Source organism: Muscardinus avellanarius (assembly GCF_963383645.1).
Source record: "Muscardinus avellanarius genome assembly, chromosome: 5".
Classification (NCBI taxonomy): Eukaryota; Metazoa; Chordata; class Mammalia; order Rodentia; family Gliridae; genus Muscardinus; species Muscardinus avellanarius.
The window spans coordinates 139663982-139680906 of record NC_137790.1 but is presented as its reverse complement, the minus strand read 5'-3'; the positions used below and the strand labels follow the sequence as shown (position 1 = coordinate 139680906).

The window sequence follows — 16925 nt, the reverse complement described above, 5'->3', positions numbered from 1 at the left end:
GCTGCCCAGCAGTAGTCCCCTTCACCTGGGGAAGGACTCTACACCTAACAGACTTGGAGATTTCCTCCTTGCTTTAGCAGCTTACCTGGCTCAGAACACTAGGCACCCAGCTCCTCTGAAGCCCCAACCACTTCCCAATACACCAGGTGCCCCTCTGCCAGGAGCCACTTCCTGACTGCCCACACCACACACCCAGAGAAGGCGCCTTCCTCACCCACCCCAAGACAAGACAGGCTACTGGATCCCACAGCTCGGGTTTATTTGTAAACAGCCCAAGATCACCAGTCCTTCTGCCCTCCTTTGCAGAGGCCTTTATTGTGCAGGCTTCGTAGGGGCCTGTGCAGGCTTGGCGGGGGCCTGTGCAGCCTTCGCAGGGGCCTGTGCACCCTTGGGCGCTGCGGCTGGGGCCTGTGCACCCTTGGGCGCTGCGGCTGGGGCCTGTGCACCCTTGGGCGCTGCGGCTGGGGCCTTGGCTTGGGCCTTAGCGGGGGCCTTGGTTTGAGCCTTAGCCAGGGCCTTATCCTGGGCCTTGGTTGCGGCCTTATCCTGGGCCTTGGTCTGAGCCTTGGCCTTTGGCCGGCTGATCCGGCGAGCTTTGGCGATGCGGGCACGGATGCGCTTGCCGAGCTTGGGGTGGGCAATGAGCGCAAGCCTGTCAAGCTTGCGGGTGGCACCCTTGGGGATCTTGGGCTTAGACTCCACGGGCTTCACGAGCGCCTTGATGGCCTCGGCTCGCGCGCTCATGGCCTTGGCATTATTGGCCAGCATTTTCTTAAAGCCCTTCTTGTTGTGCTTCTTGGCAAAACGCATATTCCTCAGGAACTTGGGGTCCACCTGGAAAGCAGGAAAGGTATCCAGTAGCAACATATATGGGCGCCCAAGTGATCCCCCCCCCCCCCGGGGTCAGAGCAGCTTTTTTTTTTTTTTTGGCGGTATTAGGGAAGGAACCCAGGGGGCATTCTACCTTCAAGCGGAACCCCCAGCCCTACTTTTTATTCTTTATTTTGAAAGAGGTCCTCACTGAGTTGCAGAGGGCCGAAGTAGCTGAAGCTGTCCTCAAACCGTAATCCTCCTGTCTCAGCCTCCCAAATCCTGGGATTACAAGTGTGCGCCACCACCACACCTGGCTTTCCACCCCTATTTTTTACTCTTTATTTTTTTTTATTTATTTTGTGGCACTGGGGAGGGAAGGAGCATTCCACCTCTGAGCTACACCCCCAGCTTGATTTTATTCTTTATTTTGAAACAGGGCCTAAGTAGCTGAGGCTGGCTGCAAACCTGCGATCCTCCCGTCTCAGCCTCCCAAGTACTGGGAGTGCGCCACCTCGCCTGGCCACTAGCTCTAGCATTCTAAAGACAGCATGTCGTCAAATACGAAAATGTCCAGCCCTTTAAAACTTCCAGAGACAAAGGAAGCACCACCCACCCTAAGGAGCCCGCGCTCTACCTGACCAGTGGGGCACAGACCATGTGTCCAGAGCGCCATAGAAGCAAAAGCTAAAGGCCAGTGCAGAAGGGAGAATGAACCAAGGCGGGTCGTTCTGCAGGGCTGTAAAGTGTGCGCTCACCACAGGAGATCGCTCACCACAGGAGATCGCTCACCACAGGAGATCGGCTAATAGTGTTCGAAATCCCCTTAGGGCAGCCCCACTCTCCATTTATCTACTTCTTTATCCACTCACTCATTTTGTGGAAGCAGAGGTTGAACCCAGGGGCATTCTACCTCTGAGCCCTATTTTTTAAATATTTTATTTTGAAACAGGATCCCACTGAGTTGCAGGCAGCCTCACTGAGTTGCAGTCCCACTGAGTTGCAGTAGCCGAGGCTGGCTCCAAACCTGCGATCCTCCTGTCTCAGCCTCCCACTGGTACTATAAGCTTGCACCACCAAACCCGACTTCCCCTGAGCCCTTAGAGGAAAGTGTTCATTAGCTACCAGGCCTAATTCAAAAGAGCCAGCCAAGATCTGAGAGCAAGGCAGGAACAAATTCAGGTCTACCCTAGACCTTAAAGTCCTGCTCAGCCAATCCTTCCACACCCCGACCTTACAGAGAAGTCCCCCAAGCCTAGTACTGGCTGGTCTATACGAAACACAAGATCAAAAGGTTTCCCACACGGGACTCCCCCCATAAGGGCTCGGCTGAGCAAGGGCGGTGGCCATTCTGCCCTCAGGAGGCTGGTTACACTGGAATGGCCAAGGTGAAGGAAAGCTTTATTACGGGCCTGACAAGTCAGAAAAAAGAACTGTAGGCTTCGTAGCCTGAGTACAACTGGACAGTGGCACCCAGAAGTTGAGCCTGGAATAAAGCTACACCGAAGGCCCCTAGCGCCAAGAAGGGGCGTTTTTTGCGACTCAGGGTACTTACCCCCTTTAGAGATTCGTATCTCTGGGATCGAGGTTTCTTGATGCCATTTCTGTGCCATTTGCGGGCTGTGGGGGGAAAGAAAAAAAGTTAAGACCAAAAAAGAACTTTTCTCCAATAGCATAATCACAGCTGGTCAGTCTGAGAAAAACATTACTTCTTGGAGCAGGTCTCGAGATCCCAGAAATCTCTTACAACTGAATACAATGCACAGTCTATTTCCCCAGCGACTCCTGGTTCCCAAACATGTAACCTCAAAATACTGGCAGAAAACATCAGAACATCAGCCCCAGGCTCCCACGCTCCATATCCCCAAACCAGTTCTGGCCAGGGTGTGGGGAGCAGGGCTGGGTAAGGAGACTCACACTGGTTGTGCGTGGTGTGGTTCTTAGACTTGGCCATGTCTGCACCTACGGGAAGACAAGAAAGAGGTCAGGGCTGGGGGGCTCGCCGGGGGCCTGCGCTGGACCAGCACACCAGAATGAGGCTACGACCTCCGCCTGCCTCGACCCACCCCGCACGGCCCGACGCCAGCTCCAGCCTCCCAAGCCCACGTAACGATGCCCGGAATCAAGTCCCCCGTCCCCCTAAGGCTGCGGTCCCGGATCAAATCCGAGCTTTGCCGTCCACACCGAGGGCCTAGGGACGCCACCACCGTCCCGCAGCCCCGCCCCCAGGGCCACACAGCCGGCCCCCCGTCCTCCCTGGGGCCGGCCCCCCACGCCCCGCGCCCCACGGCGGCCCACGAGCCGCGGATGGCATCGGATGCCGCGCGGCCGACACTCACCGTAAGCCGCGGCTCCAGACGCTCCTGGGACCGGAAGAGGAAGAGAAAGGCCGCGGTGCAGCACGGGAAATGGGATCGACGGCGCCGGAAGGTACTTCAGGAAAACCTTCCCCCGGTGCCTGGAAGAAAGGTTCCGATACCGAAGCTCGAGCTAGCCTGGGGGCGGAGCTACGAGCCTGGCCCCGCCTCCTTCCATCTCCAGTTCCTCCAGGACCTGGCCTCAGAGGCTTGGTCTCATTAAAGATAATGAAGGCGAAGGGAGTCCTTGAGGGATGGATGTTATGGAATGAAAGGAGGCCTTTGTTCTTTTTTCTTTCTTTTTTGAAAGAAAGAACCCAGGGGCATTCTACCTCCGAGCTACACTCCCATCCCTTTTTTATTTTTATCTTGGAAACAGGGTCTCGGACAAGGTACAGAAGACCTCACCAAATTGCCAAGGCTGGTCTGGAACCTGCGATCCTCCTGTCTCAGCCTTCCAAGCACTGGAATTACAGGGGTGCTCCACCACGCCCAGTTTGTGAGGGCTCTTTTCAACTTATACAAAAGATTCTGTCACGTAAAGTCTGCACAGGCCCTTGCATAAGTCCTTTACCTCCCTTGATCCCGACAGACTCCCTTGGTATTTTTTGTCTCCAAACCTGTGGCCTCCCTTCTTCCCTGCCAAACACGAGCACGCGTGCTTGCTCCGGCCTCCCGCCCACTGCACTTCCCTCCCCTCTGCCTGGTGTGCCCTCTCGCTGCTCTCTGGGTGGGGTGCTCTTTAGACTACCTTATCTAAAGTAGAGACTGCTGGGTGTGGTGGCTACACCTGTAATCCCAGTACTTGGGAGCTGAGACATGATCTCAGTTACAGACAGCCTCAGCAACTTAGTGAGGTCTTTTGCAACTCAGTGAGACCTTGTTTCAAAATTAAAAATAGGGCTGGGGGTGTACCTCGGAGGTAGAATGCCCCTGGGTCCAATCCCCAGTGCCGCGCGCGCGCACACACACACAAACACACACACACACACATGTGCACACACAAACAGAATAAAAGTTAAGTCTGGGGGTGTAGCTCAGAGGTAGAATGCCCCTGGGTTCAATCCCCATACCAAAAACAAAAACAAAAAACAAACAAACCACCAGCCACAGGTCCACTCTTTGGCAAGGTGCAAGGGGCTGAGGGTCGTGGCAGCAGGGTGTGCAGAGAGGGCCCCTCCCTGAAGCACTCCCGCGAAGAGAGAGGGCCTGGCAGCAGGTGTGAGTTGGAGGAGCCAAGGGCAGCCCCCTCCACTGATGGATGGTCAGAGAGGACAGTGTGTCTGCAGGAGCGAAGCCCGTGGAGGACCCAGCACTGGGAAGGCCCTGGGGGGCAGAGCTGGGACTGCAGAAGACGAGGGTGGTGAGCACAGGGAGGTGAGGGAGGAAGGTCTCACTGCACAGACAGCAAGCGTGGGAGGGCCGCAGAGGGGCGCTGACTTTAAAGGAACCAGGCTGCCCCCCAGGCAGCCTTCCAACCTGCAGGCGCCAGCTCCCAGGCTCTTGAAGCGAGCAGTGACAGGTGACCGCTGCTGCCAGGCCGTGACGGGGCAAGTGGGGTGAGGCTGATGGGAGGCCGAGCCAAAGATGAGCAGTGGTCAGTGGCCATGCGATAGATTGGGGCTGTGCCAGCCACGCGGCCGGGGGACCCCAGCTGCCCGGCAAGGGGAGGCCCGACCAAGCACAGAGGGCCGTGCAGAGCGCCGGCTGGCCTGCTTTTCCAACACGGAATGGGTGGCAGGCCAGCTATGTGTAGAGGGACAATTTTCTTTCCAGGTATAGTTTATTTTTTACGTGTGTGTGTGTGTGTGTGTGTGCGTGCGCGCGCGCACGCGCGCGCACGCGCGCGCTGAGGAATGAACCTGGGTGTGTTCTACCTGCAGGCTAATCCCCCAGCCCTATTGTGGATTTTGTTTTGAAACAGGGTCTCACTAAGTTGCTGAGGTCTCGCTAAGTTGCTGGAACCTAGGATCCTCCTGTCCTGGCCTCCCAGTTACTGGGGTTACAGACACGTGCCACCACGCCCAGCTCCATTCTTCCTTCTTGTTTTCCTCCCCCTCTCCCTCTCTTTCCTCATAAATGGAACCTTATTGTGGACTCTTCACGTTTTTTGGGTTTTTTTTTCAGTACTGGGGATGGAGCCCAGGGGCATTCTATCTCCGAACTGCACCCCCAGCCCTGTTTTTCATTCTTTATTTTGAAACGGTCTCACTGAGTTGCAAGGGGCCTCACTAAGTAGCTGAGGCTGGCCGTGAACTAGGATCCTCCTGTCTCAGCCTCCCGAATGCTGGGATTACAAGCGATAAATCTTTGTTTTCTGAAACAGGGTGTCACTGAGTTGTAAAGGGCCTCGCTAAGTAGCTGAGACTGTCCGAATGCTGGGATTACAACCGTGGGCCAGCATGCCTGTCTTGATTTATTTTTATTTTGAAATGGGGGGGAGTCTCATTAAATTGCCCGGCTGCCGGGCGTGGTGGCACACGCCTGTAATCCCAGTACTTGGGAGGCTGAGACAGGAGGATCACACAGGTTCGAAGCCAGCCTCAGCTACTTAGTGAGGCTTTCAGCAACTTAGTGAGACCCTGTTTCCAAATAAAATAGAAAATAGGTCTGGGAGTATAGCCCAGAGGTAGAAAGCCCCTGGGTTCCACCCCAGTACCACCAAAAAAAAAACAACAACAAAAAAAAACCCATACAAACAACCAAAAAAAATAGGGCTGGTGGTGTAGCTCAAAGGCAGAATGCCCCTGGGTGCAGTTCACAGTAACACACACACACACACACACACACACACACACACACACACACACACACAGAGAAAGAAGTTGGGCGCCAAATCAACTTGCTAAGATGTCCCTAAAAAGGGCCTAGAAGGCAGCGCTATGGCTGAGGAGGTGATAGCAGCTTCAGGGCCAGGCTCTCCTCCCAGAGGCGGGTGCTCGACCACGCAAGAGATAACAAGTAGCCGGGCGTGGGGGCACGCTTGTCATCCTAGCCTTCAGGAGGCTGAGACAGGAGGATGGCGGTTCATGGACAGCCTCAGCTACTTAGTGAGGCCCTCTGCAACTCAGTGAGACCCTGTTTCCAAATAAGGAATTAAAAAACAGCGCTGGGGGTGTAACTTGGAGGTCGAATGCCCCTGGGTTCCATCCCCAGTATCAGGGGGAAAAAAAGATAATAAGCAAATGGCCTTCAGACAACTGGAGCTGGGGGAAGAAATAGGGGCTGGGACAGAGGGCTGAAAAATACAGCTTGTGAGTTCTTCTTGTGTGTGTGTTTGTGTGCTGTGCTGGGGCTTGAACCCAGAGGAATTTTACTTCCGAGCCACACTCTCAGTCCCTTTTTCTTTTCTTTCTTTCTTTCTTCCTTTCTTTCTTTCTTTCTTTCTTTCTTTCTTTCTTTCTTTCTTTCTTTTTTTTTGTGGTACTAGGGATGGAACCCAGGGGCATTCTACTTCTGAGCTACACCCCCAGCCCTATTTTTTATTCTTTATTTTGAAACAGGCTCTCACTGAATTGCAGAGGGCCTCACTGAGTAGCTGAGGCTGGCCGCGAACCTGAGATCCTCCCGTCTCAGCCTCCCAACTACTGAGATTACAAGCGTGCCCACCACACCAGGCTCAGTTTGTAAATTGACTTCCCTCCAAGAGTCTGGGATCTAAAACTCCTGAGAGCTGGGCGGGGTGATGCACCCTGGTAATTGCAGTCAGTATCGGGAGGCTGAGACAGGAGGATCGCAGGTTTCCAGGACAGCCTCAGCAAGCTGTGAGACACTCACCAATCTAGCAAGACCCTGTTTCAAAATAAAAATAAAAATAAAAATAAAAATAGGATGCCTGGCGTGGTGGTGCACGCTTGTAATCCGAGACAAGAGGATCGTGCAGGTTTGAAGCCAGCCGCGCTAGCTTAAGAGACCCTGTTTTCAAATAAAAATATAAAATAGGTCTGGGAGTGTAGCCTGGAGGTAGAAGGGTTTCCAGGAACCCCAGTACCACCAAAAAAAAAAAAAATAGGGCTGGCGGGTGTAGCTCAGAGGTAGAATACCCCTGAGTTCAATTCCCAGTACTGTAAACAAACAAACAAACAAACAAACAAACAAAAACAAACAAACACAGCTCCTGGAAGAAGAGGTTCCGAGGTTAGCGCAGAGCGCCTGGGGTGACGACATCCTGAGGCGGGGATGTGCGCCCTTGTCCACCAGGGGGCAGCGTGGGACCGCGGATGGAGTCCCTCGCCCAGTCGCCGCTCTGCTCCAGCCCTGGGGAAGCCCTTCCAGCCGGCTCTCCGCCAGGGCTCCTCACCCCTCCCCATCCCTCTGGCCCCTGCCTGCCTTCTGGGCTGGTCCTCTGGTCTGGCCAGGTCTCCTTGGCGCAGAGGTTTAAGGACGAGGCAGTTATCTGTCCTGAGCACAGCCCCTCCTGGCCCACCTCAGAGTTCCCAAGCCATTCCTCTTAGGGGTTCATGGAGCAGGCTTCAGCATCAGACACATTTGGGCTTAAAATTTTACTTTGTACTGGGGATTAAGCCCAGGGATATTCTACCTCCGAGCTATATTCCTAACTCTATCTTATTTTTTATTTTGAAGCAGGGTCTTGCTAGGTTGACATGAGTCTATTATCTGAAGCTGTCTTCAAACCTGCGATCTCCCTGTCGCTGCTTCTCCAGCACTGGTATTACAAGCATGCGCCAACACGCCTGGCTTTATTTTATATTTTATTTTGAAACAGTGTCTTGCTGAAGCTGGTCTCCAACCTAGGATCCTCCTGTCTCAGCCTCCCAAGTATTAAGATGCACACAGCCAGGTTTAACAACAACTTCTCCTCCTCCTCCTCCTCCTCCTCCTCCTCCTCCTCCTCCTCCTCCTCCTCCTCCTCCTCCTTCTTCTTCTTCTTCTTCTTCTTCTCTCTCTCTCTCTCTCTCTCTCTCTCTCTCTCTCTCTCTCTCTCTGTGTAATACTGGGGATGGAACCCAGGGGCATTCTACCTCCAACCTACACCCCCAGCCCTATTTTTTTATTCTTTATTTTGAAACAGGGTCTTATTGGGTTACAAATGCCTTCACTAAGTAGCTGAGGCTGTCCCTAGCACACAGTCCTGGGTGCAGGGCTCAGACAGGGAAAGGGGCTTCCTGCGGGAGGGAACCCGGGAGGTCTGCCTCAGAGCAGCCTCTCCAGTTAATCTGTGTTGCAGACAGTGACATGTCTGTGGTCACCCATCCTCTGCCAAAGCCACTCCTGGGAGCACTGTGGGCTTGGATGCTGGTGAGGGCTGGGGAGGCCTTCTCCCTGGAGCTGGTGACCTTGAGTGGGCAGGCATGCACCCCATGGCTCGGCTCCCACGATCAGTGCAGGCAGTGGTGAGGCCTCCGGCTCAGCATGGTCCCTGCTGGTCACCTGCGCCCCAGGTGCCTGTGGGCCGCCCCCCAGTTCCTTGCTGCCGATGGCTCCTACTTCTGAATCACTAGCAGTCGGAGGCTCAGTGGCTTCTCATCCCCCCAGTGCCTCTCCTGGCACATAGGCAGAAGGCCAGGTGGGCAAAACGGCAGCTTCCCAGCTGGGCGTGGTGACACAGGCCTGTAATCCAGTACTTGGGAGGCTGAGACAGGATTGCAGGTTCAAGGCCAGCCTCAGCAATCTATTGAAACCCTATTTCAAAATAAAAATAAATAAACAAATAAAAAGGAGTCAGGCTTGGTGGTGCACCCTTGTAATCCCAGTACTCGGGAGGCTAAGACAGGAGGATCACAGGTTTGCAGCTAGCCCCAGCAACTCAGTGAAGCTCACTCCGTTTCAAAATAGAAATAGGGCTGGGGGTGTAGCCCAGAGGTAGAATGCCCCTAAGTTCAACCCCCAGTATCAAATAAAGGATTCTCCCCTGCCCCACATCTCTGACGGAGGCTGCCTGCCCTGATGCTGGGTGCTGGGGCTGGATTGAGGGCGGGGAGAGGAGGCCTGGCTGGGGCGGCTGGGCGGCCAGGAGGGCGGCTGGGCCTGCGGGGCTGGGGTCCCGCACCGCCAACCCTCCAGGCTCCGCGCTCCCGCCCGCCTGGCTCGGCGCCCTGGCAGCCGGCGCTGGTTTCAATCGATGGCTTTCCGCGAGCGGCTCCTGCAGGCGCGGGGGCGGCTTCCCCTTGACTTGAATCTCCTGGAAAATGCAGCTCGGCTAAAAATAACTTGAATTACTGCCCCCCCAGCCCCCGGCGCAGAGGAGGGGCCTGGGCTGCGGGGGCGCGGAGGGAGTGCGGCGGCAGACGGGAGGGGGTTCCCTGGGAGGAAACGGAGGAGAAGCGGGCGTGTGGCTTGTCGCTGGGAAGGGGTGGATGCGTGGATGATGGTGGATGGGTGGCTAGGGGGCAGGGCAGCCTCTCACCCCTTTCTCCCTGGGCGCCAGGCCTGCTCCCTGGGATCAGATGGGGGCCCTGAGCCCGGCTCCTGCCGCGGGGTCCCTCCAGAGCTGTGGTTGGGGAGACCCCAGCCCCCACCGCACCCCCTACCTGGGCTCTGGCCCTGTGGCCTGCCAAGCCCTTGCTGAGCCCACCTCATCTGGGGGAGGCAGCTCTGGGCTCACCCCACCCCTTCAGGACAGGCGGGGCTCTGTGGGGTTGGGCGCCCTAAGCCAGCCAGGACCGGAAGGGGTTGGGTGAGATGCTTCCTAAGGGCTTGAGCCAGAAGCTGAAGGAGCCCTAGGAAGAGAAGACAGCGCTACTCTGCTCCCCGCCTTCACCTGGCGCTCCAGTGCACTGTGAGGGCGGGGCTGAACCCCACTTCACCCAGGGGCAAACTGAGGCCCAGAAAGGGAAGCAGACCGGCCCAAGGTTGGTCCGCTCACACACACACAAAATCCCACCCACGTGAACAGTTCCAGCTCTCAGCCTTATACCCTGAAGAGTCCTAAGCCCGATCTCTGACCCCCTCAACCTTGACTATCTCATCCCAGCTGAAGTTCCCACAAGGTCATTTGCTCTCTCATCAGCAAGTAAGGGTCAAACTGGGCATGGAGGCCAAGCTGGCAGGTGGAATAGGGCTCCCAACCTCTGGGGGTCCACTCAACCATCCACCCATACATCCATCCACCCACTCACCCATCCATCCACCCACTCATCCACCCACTCACCCATCCATCCACCCACTCACCCATCCATCCATCCACCCACTCATCCATCCATCCATCCACCCACTCATCCATCCATCCATCCACCCACCCACTCATCTATCCACTCATCCATCCACCCACCCATCCATCCACCCACTCATCCATCCACCCACTCATCCATCCATCCACTCACCCATCCATCCATCCACCCACTCATCCATCCATCCATCCATCCACCCACTCATCCATCCATCCACCCATCCATCCACCCACCCATCCATCCACCCACCCACCCATCCATCCACCCACCCACTCATCCATCCACCCATCCATCCATCCATCCACCCATCCATCCATCCATCCACCCATCCATCCACCCACTCATCCACCCACTCATCCATCCACCCACTCATCCATCCATCCACCCATCCATCCACCCACCCATCCATCCACCCACTCATCCATCCACCCACTCATCCATCCACCCACCCACCCATCCATCCACCCACCCACTCATCCATCCACCCATCCATCCACCCACCCACCCACTCATCCATCCACACCCACCCACCCATCCATCCACCCACTCATCCACCCACCTGTTGTATATCTGTATAGCCAATGATCTGCCCATCTGAGATCGGCAGAACACTATCCACCCCCTGCAAGATGTCTGCATCCTGATTCCCAGAACCTGTGACTGTATTACTTAGCATACCAAAGGGGGATTAGGTTGCTGATGGAATTTAGGTTGCTAATTATCCAGAGTTAAAATAAAGAGATTACCCTGGGTTATCTGAGGGGACCCAATGTAATCACAAGGGTCCTTAATTGGAGAGAGGGAATCTGAAGAGAGAGCCAGAGAAAGGGCAGGGGACTTGGCCAGACGTGGCAGGTTCTGAAGGTGGAGGAAGGAGGCCACCAGAGGAAGACACTAGAAACCAGAAAAGCAAGAAAGTGGAGAATCCTTTCCAGCCTCCAGAGGCTGCCCCCGACAGCTTGAGAGACCAAGCTCTCAAGCTGTCGGGGGCAGTGAGCTTTCAGCCAGTGAGACCTCTTTCAGAGTATTGTGCTGTTCCAGGCCACTAGGTTGTGGTCATGTCTTACAGGAGCTATAAGGAGACAAATACACCATCTAACCATTCAGACCATCACACAGCCATCCACCCATGCAGAGTGCGTGCGTGTGCGTGTGCGTGTGCGTGTGTGCGTGCGTGCGCGTGCGTGCGTGCGTGTGTGTGTGTGTGTGTGTGTGTTGCTGGGGGTTGAACCCAGGGGCATTCTACCTCCAAGCTACAACACAGGCCTTTTTATTTATTATTTTTATTTATTTTATTTTTGCGGTACTGGGCGTGGAACCCAGGGGCATTCTACCTTCGAGCTACACCCCCAGCCCTATTTTTATTCTTTATTTTGAAATAGAGTCTCACTAAGTTGCAGAGGGCCTCACTAGGTAACTGAGGCTGTCTGTGAACCACAATCCTCTTGTTTTAGCCTCCCAAATGCTGGGATTACAAGCGTGCGCCACCACACCCGGCTTGTAAAACAGTTTTTGTTGTTGCTGTCTGTTTGGTAGTGAGGCTTGAACCCGGGTGCATTCTACCTCTGAGCTACACCCCAGTCCTGTTTTTATTTTTTAGTTCGAAGCAGGATCTCACTAAGTTGCAGAGGGCCTTACTGAGTCGCTAAGGCTGGCCCTGAACCTACGATCCTTCAGTCTCAGCCTCCCAAGTACTGGGATTACAGGCGTGCACCACTGTGCCTGGTTTGCAAGGCAGTTTTGAGTCTCTGCAGCCAGCCCCTTCCCGAGGGTCTATCACGAGGGCCACCGTCTCTTGCTTCCTCTGCCCTCGCCCAGGGGAGCCTGGGACTCTTCAGCCTGTCTGAAGAGCGGGCAGGTGCCAGGCCCACCTGAGCCTTTCGGTGGTGGTCTCTACACCCTGCCCCACAGCCCAGGTCCAGGCCTACCCTACTGCACAGCCCTGGGCCTCTGAGGCCTGCTCATGTGCCCGCCTAGCCCCAGTCCATCCACTATTGAGTCACACCCCCACATCTTTGGTTGTCGTGAGGAGCACTTGCTTAGGAGTCAGGCTGGGCAGGTGTAATCCCAGTACTTGGGAAGCTAAGACAGGAGGGTCACAGATTTGAAACCATCCTTAAGAGCTTAATGAGGCTCTCAGCAATTTAGTGAGACCCTGTTTCCAAATAAAAAATAAAATAGGAAGCCAGGTGCAGTGGTGCACACTTGCAATCCCAGCATTTGGGAGGCTGAGACAGGAGGAGGACAGCCTCAGTTACTTAGTGAGGTCCTCTGTAACTCAGTGAGAGCCTGTTTCAAAATTTAAAAAAAAAGAGAACAAAAAATAGGACTGGGGGTGTAGCTCAGAGGTAGAATGTCCCTGGGTTCCATCCTCAGTACTGCAAAAAAAAATAATAATAATAATAAAAATAAAATCCAGTTGAGGTTGTAGCTGGGAAATAAAATGCCCCTGGGTTCAATCCCCAGGACCACAAAGAGAAAGAAAGAAAAGAAAAGAAAGAGAAAAAGGAAGGAAGGAAGGAAGAATGGGTGGGTGGGTCAGGCTGTAATCCCAGTACATGGGAGTTGAGATTGGAGGATCGCAGGCTCAAGGCCAGCCTCAGCAACTAGCAAGACCCTTGGTAACCTGGAGTGACCCCATCTCAGATGAAAATGATAAAATAGGGCTGGAGGTATATCTCTGAAGTAGACTAACCCTGGGTTCAGTCCTCCTCGGTATCACTACCAACAACAGCAAAACTTCTGGGCATGGTGGCACAAGCTTGTCATCCCAGCATTTGGGAGGCTGAGACAGATGGTTTGCAGACACCCTCAGCTACTTAGTGAGGCTCTTTGCAACTCAGTGAGACCCTGTTTCAAAAAAAAGAATAAAAAATAGGGCTGGGGGTGTAGCTCGGAGGTAGAATGCCCCTGGGTTCCATCCCCAGACCCGCAAAAAAAAAAAAAAAAAAAAAAAACCAGCAAAACTGCCAGGCTGAGCCTAGTTCAGGGGACCTGTGACCATGGCAGGCCCTCTGAGTCTGTGGGTGGGAGCGGTGACAGGCCCCACTGGCGGGCGGAGGTCGAGAGGGATGCTACCTGCCCAGGCCCTGCCGCGCAGCCCTGCGGTCCTCGCTGAGTGAGAGAGGCGAGACCGGTATTTGCAGCCTGTAAGGTGATGCAGCGGTCACTGCGGCCCTTGGTGGCGGGGTGGGGTTGGCACTCGGCCCCTCCCTCCAGGAAAGGACCCGTTTCTAGTACTGTCCCCGAAGGGCAGGCGGTGACGCGCCCGGCCGTAGCTCCGTGCGTCCTCTGGGTCTGCGTCCACTAGCCCAGAGCTGCCCAGGACCTTGTGGGCCAGGCGCAGTCCCGGCGGGCCGGCTCAGGCGACCTCCTCGGAGAACAGCCTGTACCTTGCTGTGGCTCAGAGAAGGTGCCAGGGAGGTGTCGCCGTCCTGGCCCCGCCTCCTCACAGCAGGACGTGCGTGTAGCCATGTCCAGCGGGCATTTCGGGCCAAGAGCGTGGCCCAGGATAGATTCACAGGCAGCTGGTCCCGGCTTAAGGGTGAGGAGGAGAGGGTGGGGCCCAGCACCGAAAAGGAAGCCTGTAACCCCAGGACATGGGAAGCTGAGACAGGAGGGTCGCAGGTTCAAGATCAGCTCCTGGTAATTTAGTGAGCTGCTTCTTTTCTTTTTTCTTGGTACTGGGGATTGAACCCAAAGGCATTCTACCTCCAAGCTACAGCCCCAGTCTGATTTTAATTTTTTATTTTTATTTTGGCAGTTTGCTGGGGATGGAACCCAGGAATATTCAACCTCCACGCTACACCCCCAGCTCTATTATTTATTTATTTATTTATTTATTTATTTATTTATTTATTTATTTGCTGTGGTGGAACGCAGGGGCATTCTACCTCTAATCTATACCCCCAGCCCTATTTTTTAATTCTTCTTTTTTTTTTTTTTTTTGAGGCTTTGGGGATGGAACCCAGGGGCATTCGACCTCTGAGCTACACCCCCTGCCCTATTTTTTATCCTTTATTTTGAAACAGGGTCTCACTGAGTTGCAGAGGGCCTCACTAAGTAGCTGAGGCTGTCTGAGAACCGCGATCCTCCCGAAAGCTGGGATGACAAGCCTGCGCCACCACGCCCGGCCCTATTTTTTATTCTTTATTTGGAAACAGGTCACACTGAGTTCAGAGGGTCTCCGTAGCTGAGACTGGTCACAAAACGTGATCCTCCTGTCTCAGCCTCCCAAGTACTGGGATTACAAGCGTGCGCCAGCACACCCCGCTACTTATAAATGCTGAAACAGGGTCCTGCTCAGTTGCTGAGGGCCTCGCTAAGCTGCTGAGGCTGGCCTTGAACCTGCGACCCTCCCGTCTCAGCCTTTCGAGTACTGGTGTAACAGGTGTGCGCCACAGCGCCTGGCGTCCGCCGTGCTTCTCCAGGTCCCTCTCCCTTTCTGAGGAGGCGGGCTCCCAAGGTCAGGCTTGCCTCCCCAGCGTCCCCAGGAGGGCCTCCCCTGCTCGCCTCTGCCATTGCTCCTCCTGAGTGGACTCTGGAATTCTTTTCTGGAGGAGGAAGACACAGGCGGGAGCGACACCAGCCACCCCCTAGCCTCCTGAGACTCCGTCCTGGTCTTTCCCCTTTCCCAGCACCCGCACAGCTTCCCTAGGGCTGCCAGCGCCTTGGGCATCCATCTCTCCCAGGGCTGCCCAGGCCAGGAGATAGTGGGTGGGGAGGGTCCAGGGATAGAAAGGGAGATTAGGAGCCAGGGGCTACGGGGCATCCCTGAGCGCACTGCCCTGCGAAGGTGGGGGTGGGGAGATGCCAGGGACTGGTCCTCCGTCCAAATCCAGGTCACTCTCAGTCTGCCGGGCAGCCGCTCAGTGATTAGGGGCCAGCAGGACGTGGGCAGGCGGGTGGCAGGAGGCCTAATTGTCTGATTTTTCAGGTAATTAACGGGCGGCTGTCTGGCCGGTCCCCACGGGGCTCAGCATCCGCCACCCCATCCCCTGGGCAGCCCTGGCTTCCTAATGAGGCCAATTACTGCCTGGTCCCGGGGCCCTCATTAGCCACCTGGAAGGTCATGCGGGACTGCCACCAGGGCTGGGGCTCAGCAGCCGAGGTGGGGGCAGGGCCGCCCTAGGATTCAGGGTGCTGGATACATGGACCCCTGGTGTGAATCCCTTACTCTCTCTTCTCTCTCTTCTCTCTCTTCTCTCTCTTCTCTCTCTTCTCTCTCTTCTCTCTCTTCTCTCTCTTCTCTCTCTTCTCTCTCTTCTCTCTCTTCTCTCTCTCTCTCTCTCTCTCTCTCTCTCTCTCTCTCTCTCGGTGGTACTGGGGATGGCACCCAGGGGCATTCTACTTCACAGCTACACACCCAGCCCCATTTTTTATTCTTTATTTGGAAACAGGGTCTCACTGAGTTGCAAAGGGCCTCACTAAGCAGCTGAGGCTGCCTGCAAACCATAATCCTCCTGTCTCAGTCTCCCAAGTACTGGGATTATAAACTTGCACCACCATGTCCGGCTCCCTTACTCTCTTCTGAGGATGGAGAAGGCCAGAGAGGACAGGGGCTAAGATGACCAGTGTGTCAAGAACCCACTCTGAGTCAGGTGTGGTGGTACATGCCACCCAGTTCCTGGGAGGCTGAAACGGGAGGATCTCAGGTTCAAGGACAGCCTCTGCAGTGTAGTAAGACTGTCAGCAACCTAGCAAGACCCTGTTCCAAAACAAAATTATCAAAAGGGCTGGGAGTGTAGCTAATAGGTAAAATGTTTCTGGGTTCAATTCCCAGTACCATAAAGAGAGAAAAAAGAGAAGCCGGGTGTGGTGGCGCACACTTATAATCCTAGAACTTGGGAGGCTGAGACAGGAGGATTGCAGGTTTGTGGGCAGCCTCAGCTACTTAGTGAGGACACTCTGCAACCTAATGAGACCCTGTTTCAAAATAAAGAATAAAAATTCTATTCAGGCTGGGCATGGTGGCGCACTCTTGTAAGCCCCACTCCTGGGAGGCTGAGACAGGAGAATCGCGCAGGTTCGAAGCCAGCCTCAGCTACTTAGTGAGGCTCTCAGCAACTTAGTGACACCCTGTTTCCAAATAAAATATAAAATGGGTCTGGGAGTATAACCCGGAGGTAGAAAGCCTCTGGGTTCCACCCCCAGTACCACCAAAAAAAAAATTAAAAAATAAAAATAAAAAAAATTCTATTCAGGAGGTAGAATGCCTCCGGGTTTCATCCCCAGTACCGCCAAAAAAAAAAAAAAAAAATAGGACTGGGGGTGTAACTTGAAGGTAGAGTGCCCCTAGGTTCAATCCCCAGCACCACAAGAGAGAGAGAGAGAGAGAGAGAGAGAGAGAGAGAGAGAGAGAGAGAGAGGGAGGCAGCTCCCTGGGCTCTCCCTGCAGGTGGAGTACCCCAGGGGAGCGGGGTAGGGTGGCCGGGCCAGGCAGGAGTGGCTGGACCTTCAGGCCACCTGAGCTAGTGGGGGAGGGGAGGCGGGCAACTCCCCAAAATGAAGGGGTTCAGGATGGCAGTGGGTCCTGAGAGCCCTCCCCTTCCTGGACGCTACAGGACACCCAGAGAGGAAGGGAGAGCCCCCAGAGTGCCCTGGGTGCTGGCTGGCAAGGCAGGAGCCC

The 16925-nt window shown here is 54.9% G+C and overlaps 1 protein-coding gene across 1 annotated transcript; it reads right to left on the bottom strand.

The window, feature by feature from the left end:
* Positions 1 to 248: 248 nt before the first annotated feature.
* RPL29 (ribosomal protein L29) lies at positions 249 to 2767 on the bottom strand. The gene is made up of 3 exons (XM_080696751.1): positions 2728 to 2767; positions 2366 to 2430; positions 249 to 834 (listed from the first exon to the last, which is right to left on the bottom strand). The coding sequence occupies exons 1-3, from the start codon at positions 2762 to 2764 to the stop codon at positions 313 to 315; spliced, it is 624 nt and encodes a 207-aa protein (XP_080552877.1). The 5' UTR covers positions 2765 to 2767; the 3' UTR covers positions 249 to 312.
* Positions 2768 to 16925: the final 14158 nt, after the last annotated feature.